The 15792-nt window shown below is 49.0% G+C and overlaps 1 protein-coding gene and 1 pseudogene across 3 annotated transcripts in view; one reads left to right on the top strand and one right to left on the bottom strand.

Annotated features, from left to right (window-relative positions):
* The window catches only part of Ttll9 (tubulin tyrosine ligase like 9), a 73161-nt gene that overhangs the window by 19194 nt on the left and 38175 nt on the right, over window positions 1-15792 (top strand). For all 3 annotated transcript variants that reach the window (XM_045157229.1, XM_045157231.1, XM_045157230.1), the window contains 2 exons: window positions 7248-7359; window positions 7527-7712. In XM_045157229.1, the coding sequence (XP_045013164.1) occupies window positions 7248-7359; window positions 7527-7712 (298 nt within the window). The remainder of the gene's footprint in view (window positions 1-7247; window positions 7360-7526; window positions 7713-15792) is intronic.
* On the bottom strand, window positions 13169-13555 carry LOC101600282 (annotated as a pseudogene).

A 15792-nucleotide genomic window follows, 5' to 3' on the forward strand; every position in this document is an offset into this window, starting at 1 on the left:
GATGTGTTATCATGCTTGACTGTGCAGCTAGCCCTTTTAAAAAAATATTTTTAGGGCTGGAGAGATGGCTTAGCAGTTAAGCTCTTGCCTGTGAAGCCTAAGGACCCCAGATCGAGGCTCGATTCCCCAGGACCCACATTAGCCAGATGCACAAGGGCGCACACACTTCTGGAGTTCGTTTGCAGTGGCTGGAAGCCCTGGTGCACCTACTTTCTCTCTCTCTTTTTCTCTCTCTCTGTCTGTTGCTCTCAAATAAATAAATAAAAATAAGCAAAAAATTATATTTTCATTTATTTATTTGCAAGCAGAGAGAGCTAGAAGCTAGGTTGTTAGGCTCTGAAGGCAAGCGCCTTAACTGCTGAGCAATCTCTCCAGCCTGCTACTTCCTTTGCCCAGCTTCTTCTGGAAACAGCTTATGTAATTATAGTTCATGTACCAAAGTCTGGGAATTAACAATGATGCTATCAAATAAACTACACACATCATTTGGGTTTCACCCGTTTTTTTTTTTTTTTTGTTTTTTTTTTTTCAACTAAGATTCCTTTTCTGTTCTAAAATCTAATTCAGGACCCCACAGTGCCCTTGCTTGGCTTTCTTACCTCAAATATGTGACAGTCCTTTGGTCTTTACCTGTCTTCATGCCCTTGATATGAAGAAATGAATTAATTTAGGGTTTGTTTGTTTGTTTGTTTGTTTGTTTTTCGAGGCATGGCTTGCTCTAGCTCAGTCTGACCTGGAATTCATTCTGTGTGTAGTCTTAGGATGGCCTCGAGCTCTCGGCAATCCTCCTACCTCTGCCTCCCGGGTGCTGGGATTAAAGACATGCACCACCACGTCCGGCAAAAATATTTTAATTGTTTTTAATTATTTAAGAGGGAGGGAGGAAGAGAGGGAGGGAAGAAGGGAGAGAGAGAGAGAGAGAGAGACAGAACCAGGGCTACTTTGTGCATCTGGCTTTGTGTGGGTAATGGGCAATCAAACCTGGGCGATCACACTCTGCAAGCAAATGCCTTTAACTGCTGAGACATCTCTCCAGCCTTTGTTTTGTGACAGGGTTTCTAAGTAGCCCAGGCCAGCCCTGAACTTGAGTTCTTTCTGCCTCAACCTCCTGAGGGCTAGGATTACAGGTGTGCCCAGCCACACCAGGCTGACACTTCTGCAGAGTCCTCCGCTTACTCTGGGCTTGCCTAATGTTTTCTCAGCTCGAGGCTATGGGCTGGGGAAAGGGCAGCACAAGGTGCACACACCTCAGGGCTCAAGATCCCCGCATATCTTATCCCCAGGGCGATCCCCTAGTCACCAAGCAAAGGTGATGTTTGCCAAGTCTCTCCAGTGGAAATGAGATTCTCTCCCTTTCTTTCTTTCTCTCTTTCTTTCTTTCTTTCTTTCTTTCTTTCTTTCTTTCTTTCTTTCTTTCCCTCTCTCTCTCTCTCTCTTTTTCTCTCTCTCTCTTTCTTCCTTCCTTTCTTTTTCTTTATTTTTTTCTTTTCTTTCTTTTTTTTTTTTTTGAGGTAGAGTCTTACTCTAGCCCAGGCTGACTTGGAATTCACTCTGTAGTTCCAGGCTGGCCTTGAACTCACAGTAATCCTCCTACCTCTGCCTCATGAGTGCTGGGATTAAAAGGTGTGTGCCACTATGCCTGGAGAAAACGTGTATATATATATATATATGGATGTATTTTGGTTTTTTTGAGGTAGGGTCTCACTCTAGCCCAGGCTGACCTGGAGTTCACTATGGAGTCTCAGGGTGGCCTCGAACTCATGGCAATCCTCCTGCCTCTACCTGCCAAGTGCTGGGATTAAAGGCATGTGCCACCACGCCCGGCATGTTTATATTTTTGATGTGTGTGTGTGTGCGCGCGCGCATGTTTACGCACATGAATGTGGACCCTGCTATGCCACAGCACGCATGTGGAGGTCAAGGGTGCTGGTCTTCACATTCCGCTTTGTTGAGGCAGGTCTCTCCCGGCAACTGCTGCATTTGTCAGGCTAACTGGCCCTCAAGCTTCTGGGAATTCTGTCTCCGCCTCCCATAAGAGTGCGAATACAGGGGCTGGAGAAGAGGGCTCAGCAGTTAAAAGAGCTTACTTGCAAAGCCTGATGGCCTGGGTTCGAGTCCCCGGGCCCCACATAAAGCCATGTGCACAAAGTGGCACATGTGTCAAGTTTGTTAGCAGTAGCAAGAGACCTAGGTATAGCCCATATTCTCTAATAAGGAAATGAAAATGTTTCTAAAGGAATGCTATTACAGAGTCTCTTGCTGCTGTGCCCAGCTGTCCATGGCTTCACACATGTCTTCATGGCAGACACTTTTCCATCAGCCCTGGAAATTAGTGGGTTTTTTTTTTGTTTTTGTTTTGTTTGTTTGGTTTTCAAGGTAGGATTTCACTCTAGCCTAGGATGACCTGGAATTTACTGTGTAGTCTCAGGGTGGCTTTGAACTCATGGCAACCCTCCTACCTCTGTCTCCCAAGTGCTGGGATGAAAGGCCTGTGCCACCATGCCTAGTTGAAATAAGCATTTTAAAAATTATTGTTGGACTGGAGAGATGGCTCAGCAGTTAAGGCTCTTGCCTGCAAAGCCCAAGGACTGGGATTCAGTTCTCCAATACCCACATAAAGCCAGATGCACAAGGTGGCACATGTGTCTGCAGTTCGTTTGCAGTGGCTAGAGGCCCTGGTGCACCTGTTCTCTCTCTATCTGCCTCTTTCTCTCTCATAAATAAATAAATAAACTACAAAAAATTACTGTTATTTCTAATAACTGACTGTGGGAAGTTCATTTTAATTATTTATCATGCTTTTTCCAATTTATATAAATGTATATATTTTATATAGGTTATAGCCTTGGATCCCGTCACACACATCCCCAAGCCCCCACCCCCATCTCCATTTCCCTGAAGGCCCTACTCTGGACTGGTGACCGCCACAGGGCGGCGGGGGGGGGGGGGGGGGGGGGAGGGGCAGAGTGACTTGTCTCTGTGGTGCTGGGGCAACAGTAGGGAAGAGACCCTGTCCGGAGGTCACTCGTGTGTCAGGAGTCATCTACGGTTCCTCCTGCTCAGGTCCAGCACTCACTGTGCCTCCAACCAAAGAGGGTTCTCGTGGCTTCCCACATCCTCATACCTCGCAGCCTCTGTAATAAGAGAGATGATGTAGGTATCTTGGAAAATACGGTGGATCATAGGGTCTTCCATGCCTCCCTCACGTTCAGGCCAGGTTCATTCATCACCCCAAGGTGGCTGCCTCCCTCATTACTGTCTGTTTTTTGCTTCAGAGCTCTTCAAGATATTTTTCCACACTCAGTTCACTTTTCCACAACAGAAAAAAAAAAAATATCAGGGGTGGAGGGTTTTCAGGAGCCTTACCTTATTGTGGCAAAATATTTGAGAGGTAATTATTGAACAGCAGGAAAGGTTAGGGCTGGAGAGATGGTAAAGTGTACAAGCGTGAGGGACCTGAGTTTCGACTCCCAGCACCCATGAAAAATGTCCAGTGGTTAGTGCTGGGGAGGTGGAGACAAGAGAGTTTGTTGAACTTGTTGGCTAGCTAGTGTAGCTGAATCAGTGAAGTCCAGGTTCATGAGAGACCCTGTTTTAAAAAAGCAGGTGGAGAGACATTGAGGAAGACACCCAATATGGACCTCTGGCCTGTATATGCACACTCACACAAGGACACTGACACAATTAACAACCCCCACCCACGCACACACAAGATAGGTCTTTTTTCTTTTTTTGGTTTTTTAAGGTAGGGTCTCGCTCTAGGCCAGACTGACCTGGAATTCACTATGCAGTCTCAGGGTGGCCTTGAACTCATGGCGATCCTCCTACCTCTGCCTCCCAAGTACTGGGATTAAAGGCATGCGCCACCACGCCTGGTTTAAGAAAGGTCTATTTTGATTCAAATATCCAGAGGTTTCAGCCCACAATCAAGTAGCCTGTTGCTCTTGGGTCTATGGCAAGGCAGGCCGGTATGGTGGGAGCTCAAGGTAGCCAGGAAGCAGAGCCAGGGAACCAGGAGCAGGGGCCGGGAGGATTTCCAGTCCCCTTGGAGGGCATTCCTCCCAGTGACCCACAGTCCTCCCACTGGCCCTACCCCTTAAAGGTTCCATCACCTCCCAGTAGTACCACAGTCCAGGGAGCAAACTTCGAACATACAGGCCTCTGGGAACAACCGAGATCCAAATCATAGGTACAAAGAGGATGGTTGACAACCCAAACGCTTAGCTATAAAATGGAGAAATGGCTGCAGTGTGTTCACTCAATGAAAGGAACGAATTGCAGCAAAAATGACTGAATTAGACTCCCACGTCTCAGACGAGACCAGGCGCATTCAGGGTGGGATGGCCACAGACTGGACTCTGCTGTATCGAATGGATGATCACCAGAACAAAGGGTTGTGAGGACACGTACGGGAGTCCTTCTAGTCAGCGCGTGGACGCTGGAGCCCGGCAGCCTGAGTTCAGACCCTGCTCTGCTCCTTGCTTGCGTGATGAGCTTGGGTGAGCTCCTTAACCTCTCGTGTCTGACACAGTTTCTCCAGGGGTCAAATGGGCACCGTGACAACCCAATGCTTCAAGGTTGCCATGAGGATCACTGAGTTGATGTTTGTGAAGTTCTGAGAGTTTAAAAACATTCCAAACAATTGTGTGTTGTATGCATGTACATGTGGGTACTGATACAAGTGCCCTATGCACACTCACATGGAGGCCAAAGAAGGTGCAGGGTCCTCTTACTGCTTCCCTGAAGTATTTCCTTGGGACAGGTTCTCTGACTGAACCTGGAACTACTAGGTCCCCCCACCCCTGAGGTAGGGTCTCCCTCTAGCCCAGGCTGACCTGGAATTCACTGTGTAGTCTCAGGCTGGCCTTGAACTCACGGTCATCCTCCTATCTGCCTCCCGAGTGCTGGGATTAAAGGTGTGCGCCACCACGCCTGGCCCAGAACTACCGTGTTTGATCAGACTATTTGTCCAGAGAGCCCCAGAGATTCTCCTTCCTCTGCTTTCTACAGGACTGGGTTTCAGGCATGGGTAGCCAGGCTCAACTTTTTTATGTGGGTTTCAGGGGATCAAATTCAGGCTCTCTTAGGCCCTCACGCTTATGCTGCAAGCACTCTTACCCACTGAGCCCTCTCCTCCACCCCAAACATTTTCTTTCTTTTTAATTTATTTATTTTTCTCAATTTTATTAACATTTTCCATGATTATAAAAAATATCCCATGGTAATACCCTCCCACCCCCCACTTTCCCCTTTGAAATTCCATTCTCCGTCATATCCCCTCCCCTTCTCAATCAGTCTCTCTTTTATTTTGATGTCATGATCTTTTCCTCCTCTTAGGATGGTCTTGTGTAGGTAGTGTCAGGCACTGTGAGGTCAGGGATTATACAAGCCATTTTGTGTCTGTAGGGAGCACTTTGTAAGCAGTCCTACCCTTCCTTTGGCTCTTACATTCTTTCCGCCACCTCTTCCGCATCAAACCGTGAGCCTTGGAAGGTGTGATCGAGATGTTGCTCAGTACTCCAGTCACTTCTTTCCAGCACTATGATACTTTCTGAGTTGTCCCAAGGTCACTGCCATCTGAAAAGAGAAGATTCTCTACCCAAAGTGCGAGTAGCATTAACATAACGGTATGAATATTAAGAGAAGTGCTTACTGGGCAGTTTGATAAGCATAGTATATACATTTATCCATACATCAGCAGTCCCAAACATTTTCTTGAGACAGGGTCTTGCCATGTAGCCCAGGCTAGCATTGAACTCATGGCCATCCTCCTGCCTCAGCTGTACTGAGTATTGTGTTTACAAATGTGCACTGCCACACCTGGTTTGTTTGTTTGAAATAGGGTCTTGCTATGTATCCCAGTCTGGCCTTGAACTCAAGGTCTTCCTTTTTCAGCCTCTTGAGTGCTGTGATTACAAACATGCACCACAAGTCCAGCTCCTCAGCAATGCGAATACAGAGTAAAACTGAAGACGTTGCATAGAGATGAGGGCCCACCCCAACTCAGGCTGATAATTTCCTCTGGGGCAAGAGGAGAGGAAATAGGTTCAGTTATATCTACAATATTTCACTCCAAAAATTGGGACGTGGGTGTGGTGGCACATGCCTTTAATCTCAGCATTTAGGAGGCACAGGTATGAGGATTGCCATGAGTTGGAGACCAACATGAGACTACATAGTGAATTCCAACTCAGTCTGGGCTAGAGGGAGACCCTACCTTGAAAAACAAAGCAAAAACAGACCAACCAAAAAAAAAAAAAAAAATGGGAGCAATCATTTCCTGCTTCATCTTTTTTTTGTTTGTTTGTTTTTGTTTTTCAAGGTAGGGTCTCCCTCTAGCCCAGGCTGACCTGGAATTCACTATGTAGTCTCACGGTGGCCTCGAATTCAAGACTATTATCCTCCCTCTGCCTCCCAGTGCTGGGATAAAGGAGTGCACCATCATGCCTGGTTGCTTCCTCTTTTTTTTTTTTAAATTAATTTATTTATTTGAGAGCGACAGACACAGAGAGAAAGACAGATAGAGGGAGAGAGAGAGAATGGGCGCGCCAGGGCTTCCAGCCTCTGCAAACAAACTCCAGACGCGTGCGCCCCCTTGTGCATCTGGCTAACGAGGGACCTGGGGAACCAAGCCTCGAACTGGGGTCCTTAGGCTTCACAGGCAAGCGCTTAACCGCTAAGCCATCTCTCCAGCCCTGCTTCCTCTTTTTTTGAGAGCCCTGCTGCCCAGATGTGGTACCCAGATTTACTGAGCTATCTGGCCCCCTGTCCTCGGCATGGTGGGGATCAGGGTCAGAAATCGGAGTCCAGCAGAGCCCAGTGTGAGTCTTGGTGGCCCCCCATTCTTGGTGAGCAAGGCCACGGAGCCCCAGGATGATACTGCGGCTTCTAGGACGGCTCTGAGGATTCAGTGAGGGTGGCTTCAAGCCCTGGGAAGGGCTCGTGGATGCGCCCATTCCCACCCCAGGACTGAAGAGGTGGCAGCAGGAGCCTGGGGGTTCTGGCAGGGAGTGCGGACAGGTGTGTCCCTCGTCTTAGGGCCTGGTGGGAACTGCGGTCCCAAGGCTCCCCAGGCTGTGCCCACGTGCACGGCATCATTCTGGGCTCGGGATGCACCGAGCTTCGGAGAAGCCAGCCAGTGTGGCCAACACACTCACCCCCCCACGAGCCCCTCCTGACCCACGGCTGCAGACCTCCCCTCAAGACCCTCGGGCCCTCCCATCTGACCGCGGTCTCCCTCACCCCAGTGAAGGCGAGTGGGATTTCTACTGGTGCGACGTCAGCTGGCTTCGGGAGAACTTCGACCACACTTACATGGACGAGCACGTGCGCATCAGCCACTTCCGGAACCACTACGAGGTGAGGCGGGCAGGCGCCCTGCCTGTGCCCCGGGCACGGTTCTAGGCTCTGCCACAGGGCTCCCGGCTGATCCTCTGCTGCCCCGGGCCCGAGAGGTGGCCGCTGGGGTCTGGAGGCGCCGGGGCAGGAGCCGGAGGCCCATGTCTGCCCTGCACCCCCCCCCCCAGCTGACCCGCAAGAACTACATGGTGAAGAACCTCAAGCGATTCCGGAAGCAGCTGGAGCGCGAGGCGGGAAAGGCGGAAGCAGCCAAGTGCGACTTCTTCCCCAAGACCTTCGAGATGCCCTGCGAATACCACCTGTTTGTGGAGGAGTTTCGCAAGAACCCGGGAATTACCTGGATCATGAAGCCCGTGAGTACGGGGCAGGCCTGGGGGTGCAGGGCCAGGAGGGCACCAGAGTAGGCTCCTCCTTGGCCCATTGGGGGACAGCCTCTACCTGAGCGGTCAGCTTGGATGTACTAGGTGCCTTCCTTGAGGACCAACTTTGTCTCCTTTGTAGTGGGTGACTGCTGGAACCCAGCGGGTGCTCCATGTCTATTGAATGTATTGGGAATGCTGGGGCAACCTGGGTAGAGCCTCTCTATGCTAGCGTTTTGCTGCACACCTGCCCCCAGGAGTGGAGACTACCTGCCCCACTTTAGAGAAGAGCCTGGGTGCTGGGGAGAGGGCTCAGTGAGTAAAGTTTTTGCCACATAAGTGCAAAGACCTGAGCTTGGATCCTCAGCGTCTATAGAAGTTGGGCATAGCTGGCCTTGGTGGCGCACGCCTTTAATCTCAGCACTTGGGAGGCAGAAGGTAGGAGGATCACCATGAGTTCAAGGCCAGCCTGAGACTATATAGTGAATGCCAGGTCAGCCTGGGCTAGTGTTAGAGCCTACCTCCCCCCCAACAAAGCTGGCCATGGTGTGGTGTATGTTTGCAGTTGCAGCACTGGGAGGCAGAGACAGGCGAATTCCTGGAGCTCACTGGCTAGCTAATCTAGCTAAATTGGTGAGTTCCAGGTTCAGTGAGAGACCCTGTCTCAAGAAATAAAGTGAAGGGCTGGAGAGATGGCTTAGTGGTTAAAGCACTCTCCAGTTCCCATGTAAGCCGGATGTACAAGGTAGCGCATGGGTCTGGACTTCCTTGCAGTGGCTGGAGGCACTAGTGTTTATTCTCTCTCTCTCTCCAATTAATAAAGAAAGAGAGAAAGGAAGGCGGGGTGGAGAGATGGTTTAGCAGTTAAGGTGCTTGCCTGCAAAGTCAAAGGACCCAGGTTCAATTTCCCAGGACCCAGATGCACAAGGTGGCACATGTGTCTGGAGTTCATTTGCAGTGGCTGGAAGCCCAAACATGCCTATTCTCTCAAATAATAAAATAAAAATGAGGTGGAGAGTGATTGAGGAATACATCTGATGTTTACCTTTGGCATCTACACCCACGTGCACAAACGTGCATCTACACACATATGATTGCATAACATACATGCATGCATGAAATACCATACACACTCAAATAAAAGAGAGAGAAAAGAGCCCAAGACCTGTTTATTCAAGCATCCCACAATCCCACAGAGGCTTACTGAGCATGTGCCACATGCCAGGCCAGGTCTAGGTGTCTGCTGGGCCTACAGCTCTCTGCAGGTCAGCTGAGGTCTCTGATCTCCTTGAGGGCAGTCAGTGAGCCAGCTGAGGATACTTGTGTGGTCACAGGTGTGCTGTGTGTCATTACGGAGAATGGTGTCCTCAGAGGAATGTCAGGGGGATCTCCTCAGCTGGGAATGCTTCTGCAGCAAACAGCTTCAGGTTCACTGAGATGAACTTCCAGACAAGGCACAGTTTAGGGAGGAAGGGATATTTACTGAAGTTTACAGGTCCAGGGCAAGTTCCATAATGGCAGAAGAAGCCAGCCTGCTTTCACAGGACCAAGCTGAGAGAGAGAGAAGCACAAGCCAAAAGCCACAGAGCACACTTCAGGAACTCCAGCTAGGCACACTTTGCATATCTTTAGATTGAAATCTGAAACCCACCACCACACCTTAAGATCCTCCCAGTGACACCGCCTCCAGCCAGGTGGCTGCAGATGCAAACTACAAACTAATAAAAAGCTGAGTATATTGGCGGCCATCTATTCAAGCCACCGCAGCTTCTCAGAAGAGCTTTGGTCTCAAGTACAAATGTATAATAGTTTATGCAGCTTCTCTGTGCACAAGGTCCCTGTCTGCCCAGTGGGAATAACTATGGCACCTACCACGCAGTGTGTGATTATTACACACGTCGATACAGGTGACACATACACTAAGCACCCAATAAGTAATTATATTTTTAATAAATGATATTTATTGGGTGCTTAGTAGATGTGTAAAGACTACTGGGGCTGGAGATGTAGCTCAGCTGGCAGAGTGCTTGCTCAGCAGGCAAAAAGCCCTGGCTTCCATACCCAGCACCACATAAAACCTCGTGGAGTGGTACATACTTGTAATCCCAGCACTCAGGAGGCAGAGGTAGGAGGATCGCTGTGAGTTTGAGGCCACCCTGAGATTACCTAGTGAATTCCAGGTCAGCCTGGGCTAGAGTGAGACCCTATCTCAAAAAAAAAAAAAAAAAAAAAGGGAAAGAAAAAGGAAAGAGAGGGCTGGAGAGATGGCTTAGCGGTTAAGGCACTTGCCTGCAAAGCCGAAGGACCCATGTTTGATTCCCCAGGACCCACATTAGCCAGATGAACAAGGAGGCGCATGCGTCGGGAGTTTGTTTGCAGTGGCTGGAGGTCCTGGCGCGCCCATTCTCTCTCTCCTCTTTCTCTGTCAAATAAATAAATAAATAAATTTTTTTTTAAAAAAAGGAGCCGGGCATGGTGGCGCACGCCTTTAATCCCAGCACTCGGGAGGCAGAGGTAGGAGGATCTCCGAGAGTTCGAGGCCACCCTGAGACTACATAGTGAATTCCAGGTCACAGCCTGAGCCAGAGTGAGACCCTACCTCGAAAAACCAAAAAAAAAAAAAAAAAAAAAGAAAAGAAAGAAAGAAAAAGAGACTAAAAGAAGAGGAGTGGGGGCAAGATGGCCAGGCACCCATGAATAGCTCGCTTTTCTCAGGCCAGCACTGCTGTTCCACTACAAAGCCATGTGCTACCCCAGCCCTGAAGGGAATTGTCAAAGCACACGTTTTCTGGGCCTGGGACAGTGCCGAGCCCTAAGAAGGTGGTGGGCTAGGGTGGGTGTGAACAGCCTTCTGCGGGGAGTGAAAGTGCAGGATGGGAGCAGGCTAGTGAAAATTTAGCTCATTAGCACAGGTGCCTAGGGGGCCAGTTTGGGCTGGGCAGGGCAGGGCAGAGGAAAACACACTGCGGATGTGCCCTGTGGGCCTGAGGCAAGAAGTCCCCAAAGGAGTCCCCAGGCTTCTGGGATGTTCCTTGCCTCTCCCCCTACCCCAGAATCCTAGGGAGGCTGGTGCGGAACTCTGGTGGCAGCAGGATTGAGGGAGATGGGCCGAGAGCCACAGGCGGCTCCAGCTCACATCATCCTCAGATGGTACTTTCTGCTAATCAGGGAACCAGCAATTGCATATTAAGTCGATTCTGTTTCCAGCCACGGCCTTTGTTAGCAGTGACACCACGCAGCTGTGATTAAGAGATGGGTTCTTGGCCTGTGTGCGCACTCGTGTGTGTGTGTGTGTGTGTGTGTGTGTGTGTGTGTGTGTGTGTGACGCGCGTTCTCTCTGAACAGCTGCGCCACGCTGTCTGATGTGGAGAGCATTGGCCTGGGCTCTAAGTATTTTGTGGGGGTGCTTGTGTGAGATAGTCTACCCTGTCCTGGAACTCACTCGGTAGCCCAGGCTGGCCTCAAACTCGCAGAAATCCTCCTGCTTCAACTCACATGCACCTGGGTCCTAGTTCTGTATCTGCCACTTTAGGGTGGACGACCCTGATCAGTCACCAGAACCCCTTGGGCCGCTGGCCTATCTGAAGCTGCAAGTTCACTGACCTCCCTCATGGGATGCCAACTCGCTGAAGTCATACACGTTAGAGGCCCAGACTACACAGGCTGGGGTACCGGGCATTATGCCCAGTGGTTGGCCATTTTTCTTCTCTCTCACCAGTCCATGAATCACCCCTTCACCTGGTCCTTGGAAGGACTGGTCGGTTTTACAAACCTGAGCGTGCCTACACCTGCTTCTGGAGGCACAGTCACTGGGTGAATGGAGCAGCGAGGGCCCGGGGGTTCCATGGAGTCTGCCTCGCACTGGGAATACCTTCAATGCTGCTCTCCGGTGACACGGAGTGGACAGGTTGCAGAGCAGCAGTTCTCATCCTCAGAGCAGCTGGCCAACTCCATGGAGAGTTGGGTGCAGAGTCCACCCCCAGGTTTGACTCAAGAGACTTGAGAGGCCTAAGAAGTGGTTTTTGTTTTCAAATTTTTATTAACAACTTCCATGATTATAAAAAATATCCCATGGTAATACCCTCCCTCCCCCACTTATCCCTTTGAAACTCCATTCTCCATCATATCCCCTCCCCCTCTCAATCAGTCTCTCTTTTGTTTTGATGTCATGATCTTTTCCTCCTCTTATGATGGTCTTGTGTAGGTAGTGTCAGGCACTGTGAGGTCATGGATATGCAGGCCATTTTATGACTGGAGGGAGCATGTTGTAAGGAGTCCTACCCTTCCTTTGGCTCTTACATTCTTTCCACTACCTCTTCCGCATTAGACCCTGAGCCTTGGAAGGTGTGATAGAGATATTTCAGTGCTGAGCACTCTGGTCACTTCTTTCCAGCACCATGATACCTTCTGAGTTGTCCCAAGGTCACTGCCATCTGAAAAGAGAAGATTCTCTACCAAAAGTGAGAGTAGCATTAATATTTAAGGGTATGAACATTAAGAGAAGTGCTTACTGGGCAGTTTGATAAGCATAGTATATACATTTGGCCAGACAATAGCAGACGTTACACCCCTAGGGCTCATGACTACCCCTGTTTTAAGTTTTCAGCATCAGGGATGTGTTCCCTCCCATGGAGAGAAAGTGGTTTTTTGGCTGGAGTCAGGGGCTGGGCCTGTCCATCAACCTGGGGTCCACTGAGCTACTCTAAGCTTAGGTGAAGGGCTGTATGTGTTTTAGAGACCCTGAGTGCTCCCCATTCTAGGATGCTACTATGCTAGTGTGTCCAAATGATATCACGGTACCTTTCTGAGAGCTGGCCTGTGTGGCCAATGAATAGAAAAACCCATATTACAGGGGCTTTAAGCAAGAGCGTGGGGTTCCTGAACTGTCTTTAATCTATGTACTTGTGGGGAAATGTGCCAGCCATGTTACAGAACAGTGTTTTTATTTTAGGTTTTTCAAGGCCAGGCTGACCTGGAATTGACTATGTGGTCCCAGGCTGGTCTCTAAACTCATGGCGATCCTCCTACCTTTGCTTCCTGAGTGCTGGGATTCAAGGGGTGCGCCACCATGCCTGGCTTGGTTTTACTTTTTTTTTTTGAATAAACTTTATTAGTTACTTTTCCAGTAAGTAGATTTAGTAAATTATAGCAATATAGGATAGGTCACTGAAAAAATACTTTTTTGAGGCGAGCCCAAAAGACTGGCCTTTTTTTGTTTTTAGTTTTTAATGTGAGACAGAATTAGCATGCCAGGGCCCCCAGCCACTGCAGTTGAACTCCAGACGCCTGTGCCACCTTGTGCGCATGCGCAACCTTGCACGCTTGTGTTACTGTGCGTCTGGCTTGCATGGGACCTGGAGAGTCGAACCTGGGTCTTTAGTCTTCACAGGCAAGCACCTTAACCGCTAAGCCATCTCTCCAGCCTGGTCACTGAAACTTTTAAGTCATCTTTAGTGATGTTGATCAGGATAATCTTTCATTGGTGCAGTCACTTCTCCAGTCTCCAGAATTGTATCACCTGGGAATATTCTGGGCTGTTTTCCCACAATGCCATATGGTTTGTGAGATACATGATACTCTCGACATAGTAATGAACAATTCAGAGAGGTATTAAGCACATTAATAACAGCAAAGACATAGCATAGACTTCTATGCTTTATGGATGGACTTCTTCCATGGGGCCTGGTCCCACCCATCCCAAAAGGTTTTCCAGAATGCCTCCATGGGCCACGTCCTCCATGGAGGCAGCACTGGCTTTGTGGGTGCTGAACTTCTGATCCTCCTCAGCTTCCACAGCTGCTGCAGCCATGTTTCTCATCTGGTGTGTGCCCTGCCATGTTGCCACCATGCTGTTTTTGCAAGGCAAAAAGATGTGGTGTGCCCTGAACCCGGGCCCAGCCACTTAAGCCTGCAACCACTGCACACAGCGTCCTTGCGAGGACCTGGTGTTTCACTTCAAACCACTCTGTTGAGGTAGAGGTCACAGGGCCAAGGAGATGGCTCAGAGGTTAAAGTGTTTTCTTTCAAAGCCTGGTCTGACCCAGGTTTGATTCCCCAGAATCTATGTAAGACTATATGTATAAAGTGGATCATGACTCTGGTGTTTGTTTACAGTGGTAAGAGGCCCTGGCACACCCATTCTCTCTCTCTCTTTCTCACCTCCCAAATGGGTAAATTAATTTTTTTTTTTTTAAAGAGAGAGATATAAAGCCAGGCATGGTGGCGCACAGTTTTAATCCCAGCACTCGGGAGGCAGAGGTAGAAGGATTGCCGTGAGTTTAAGGCCACCCTGAGACTACATGATGAATTCCAGGTCAGCCTGGGCTAAAGCAAGACCCTATTTCAAGAAAATCAAACAAAAAGAGAGAGACAGAGATAGCTGGGCATGATGTCATACGCCTTTAATCTTTGCATTCAGGAAGCTTAGGTAGGAGGATCACTGGAGCTTGAGGCCACCCTGAGACTACATAGTGAATTCCAAGGCAGCCTGGAGACCCTACCTGTAAAAGCAAAAGCAAAAGCAAACAAATAAGGATATATAGAGATATAGGTGATGCATACAACCTGTACATATGTATACAATTTCATGAATTTCGAAGTGAGGGGTTAGGGAAATGGCTCAGCAGATAAGAGCATTTGATGTTCAAGCTATTTAGATCTTTCATAAAAAGCCAGAGGGTGGCCTGGGGAGATGGCTCAATGGTTAAGAGCCCTTGATACATAAGCATGCAGGCTTGAGATCATGTGAATTCAATTCCTCAGCACCGTGTAAATACCTGGGTGTGGCTGTGCACATCCATAATAACCCTGGTCCCATGGGGAGCAGACTGGAGAATTGCTGAAGTTTACTACAACCGCAGCTGTGGGTTCAGAGAGAGACTCTGTATATGGATGAGTGAGAGAGGAAGACATCAGGCACTGTCCTCTGGCCTCCATGTGCACACAGGGCACACGCATCTACACACATGTACATACACTACCCGTGCACACATTTTAAAATAAGAAGCTGTAGCAGGCGTCTGTCATCCCAGCACACCGATGGCAGATGAGAGGCAGAGGCGGGAGAATTTTCCAGAAGCTCACAGCAGGATCAAGAGCAATAACCCTGCCTCAAATGAGGTGGAAAGGTGAGAACTGACCTGAAAAATCGTCCTCTGACCTCTAGATGCACGTACCCACATTTGCACAAACATGCGTGCGCATGCGCGTGCGTGTACACACATACACACACATACACACACACACACACATACACACACACAAATTTTGAGATAACTATGTACCCTTGGTTTTTAAAACAAAATATGCATTTCAGCTGGATGTGGTGGTGCACATCTTGAGTCCCAGCACTGGGGAGGCTATGGCAGGAAGATCACCATGAGTTCGAGGCCAGCCTGGGCTCAAAAGTGAGTTCCAGATCAGCCTGGGCTAGAGTGAGATGCTACGTCAAACATAAATAAATAAAAAGAAAGAAAGAAACCCCATAAAAGCAAAATATATTTGATTACAAAGGAAGCCACTAGGTTTAAAAACTGTTAGTCTAGGTCCTCCAGGAGACAGCTACTAAGAAAGACAAGCATAACAGAGTTTTGCCTGTGAGAGAAAATGAGCCTGGAGAAACAGGGCTGCCCAGAGGGAAGTGGGGGAGGGAGGAGAGAAGCAGGTTTGAATCTCCGGCTGCTGAGCAGCAGATGTCCACTAGGCCAGTGGGGCCCCATGCTGTCAGAGGTCCCTGCTCTGGACCCTTGTGGGGCGCAGTCAGTGGAGAGAGGCAGAGCTGGGGTCTCCTGCAGTGGAGAAGGGTTAGGCTCACATTCACCACACACACCCTTAAACAGCCTCTGTTCTTTTCATTAAGTATTAAAGGGCCTACCAGCAGGCCCCATCACAAAATGCATGAACCCTGCCTTGAGCTATGTGCACCAGAGGTCCTGGGACGTAACAATGGCTGTGATTTCTTTTGCTGGTAGTCACAGGCATGGCCAACACTCCCACGATGTACTGCCTGCACTCATTCCAGAAGAAAATGCCAAAATCTGGTTAGACATTAGTGAAAATAGAGATAAAAAAATTT

Source organism: Jaculus jaculus, chromosome 8, assembly GCF_020740685.1.
Source record: "Jaculus jaculus isolate mJacJac1 chromosome 8, mJacJac1.mat.Y.cur, whole genome shotgun sequence".
NCBI classification, from domain to species: domain Eukaryota; kingdom Metazoa; phylum Chordata; class Mammalia; order Rodentia; family Dipodidae; genus Jaculus; species Jaculus jaculus.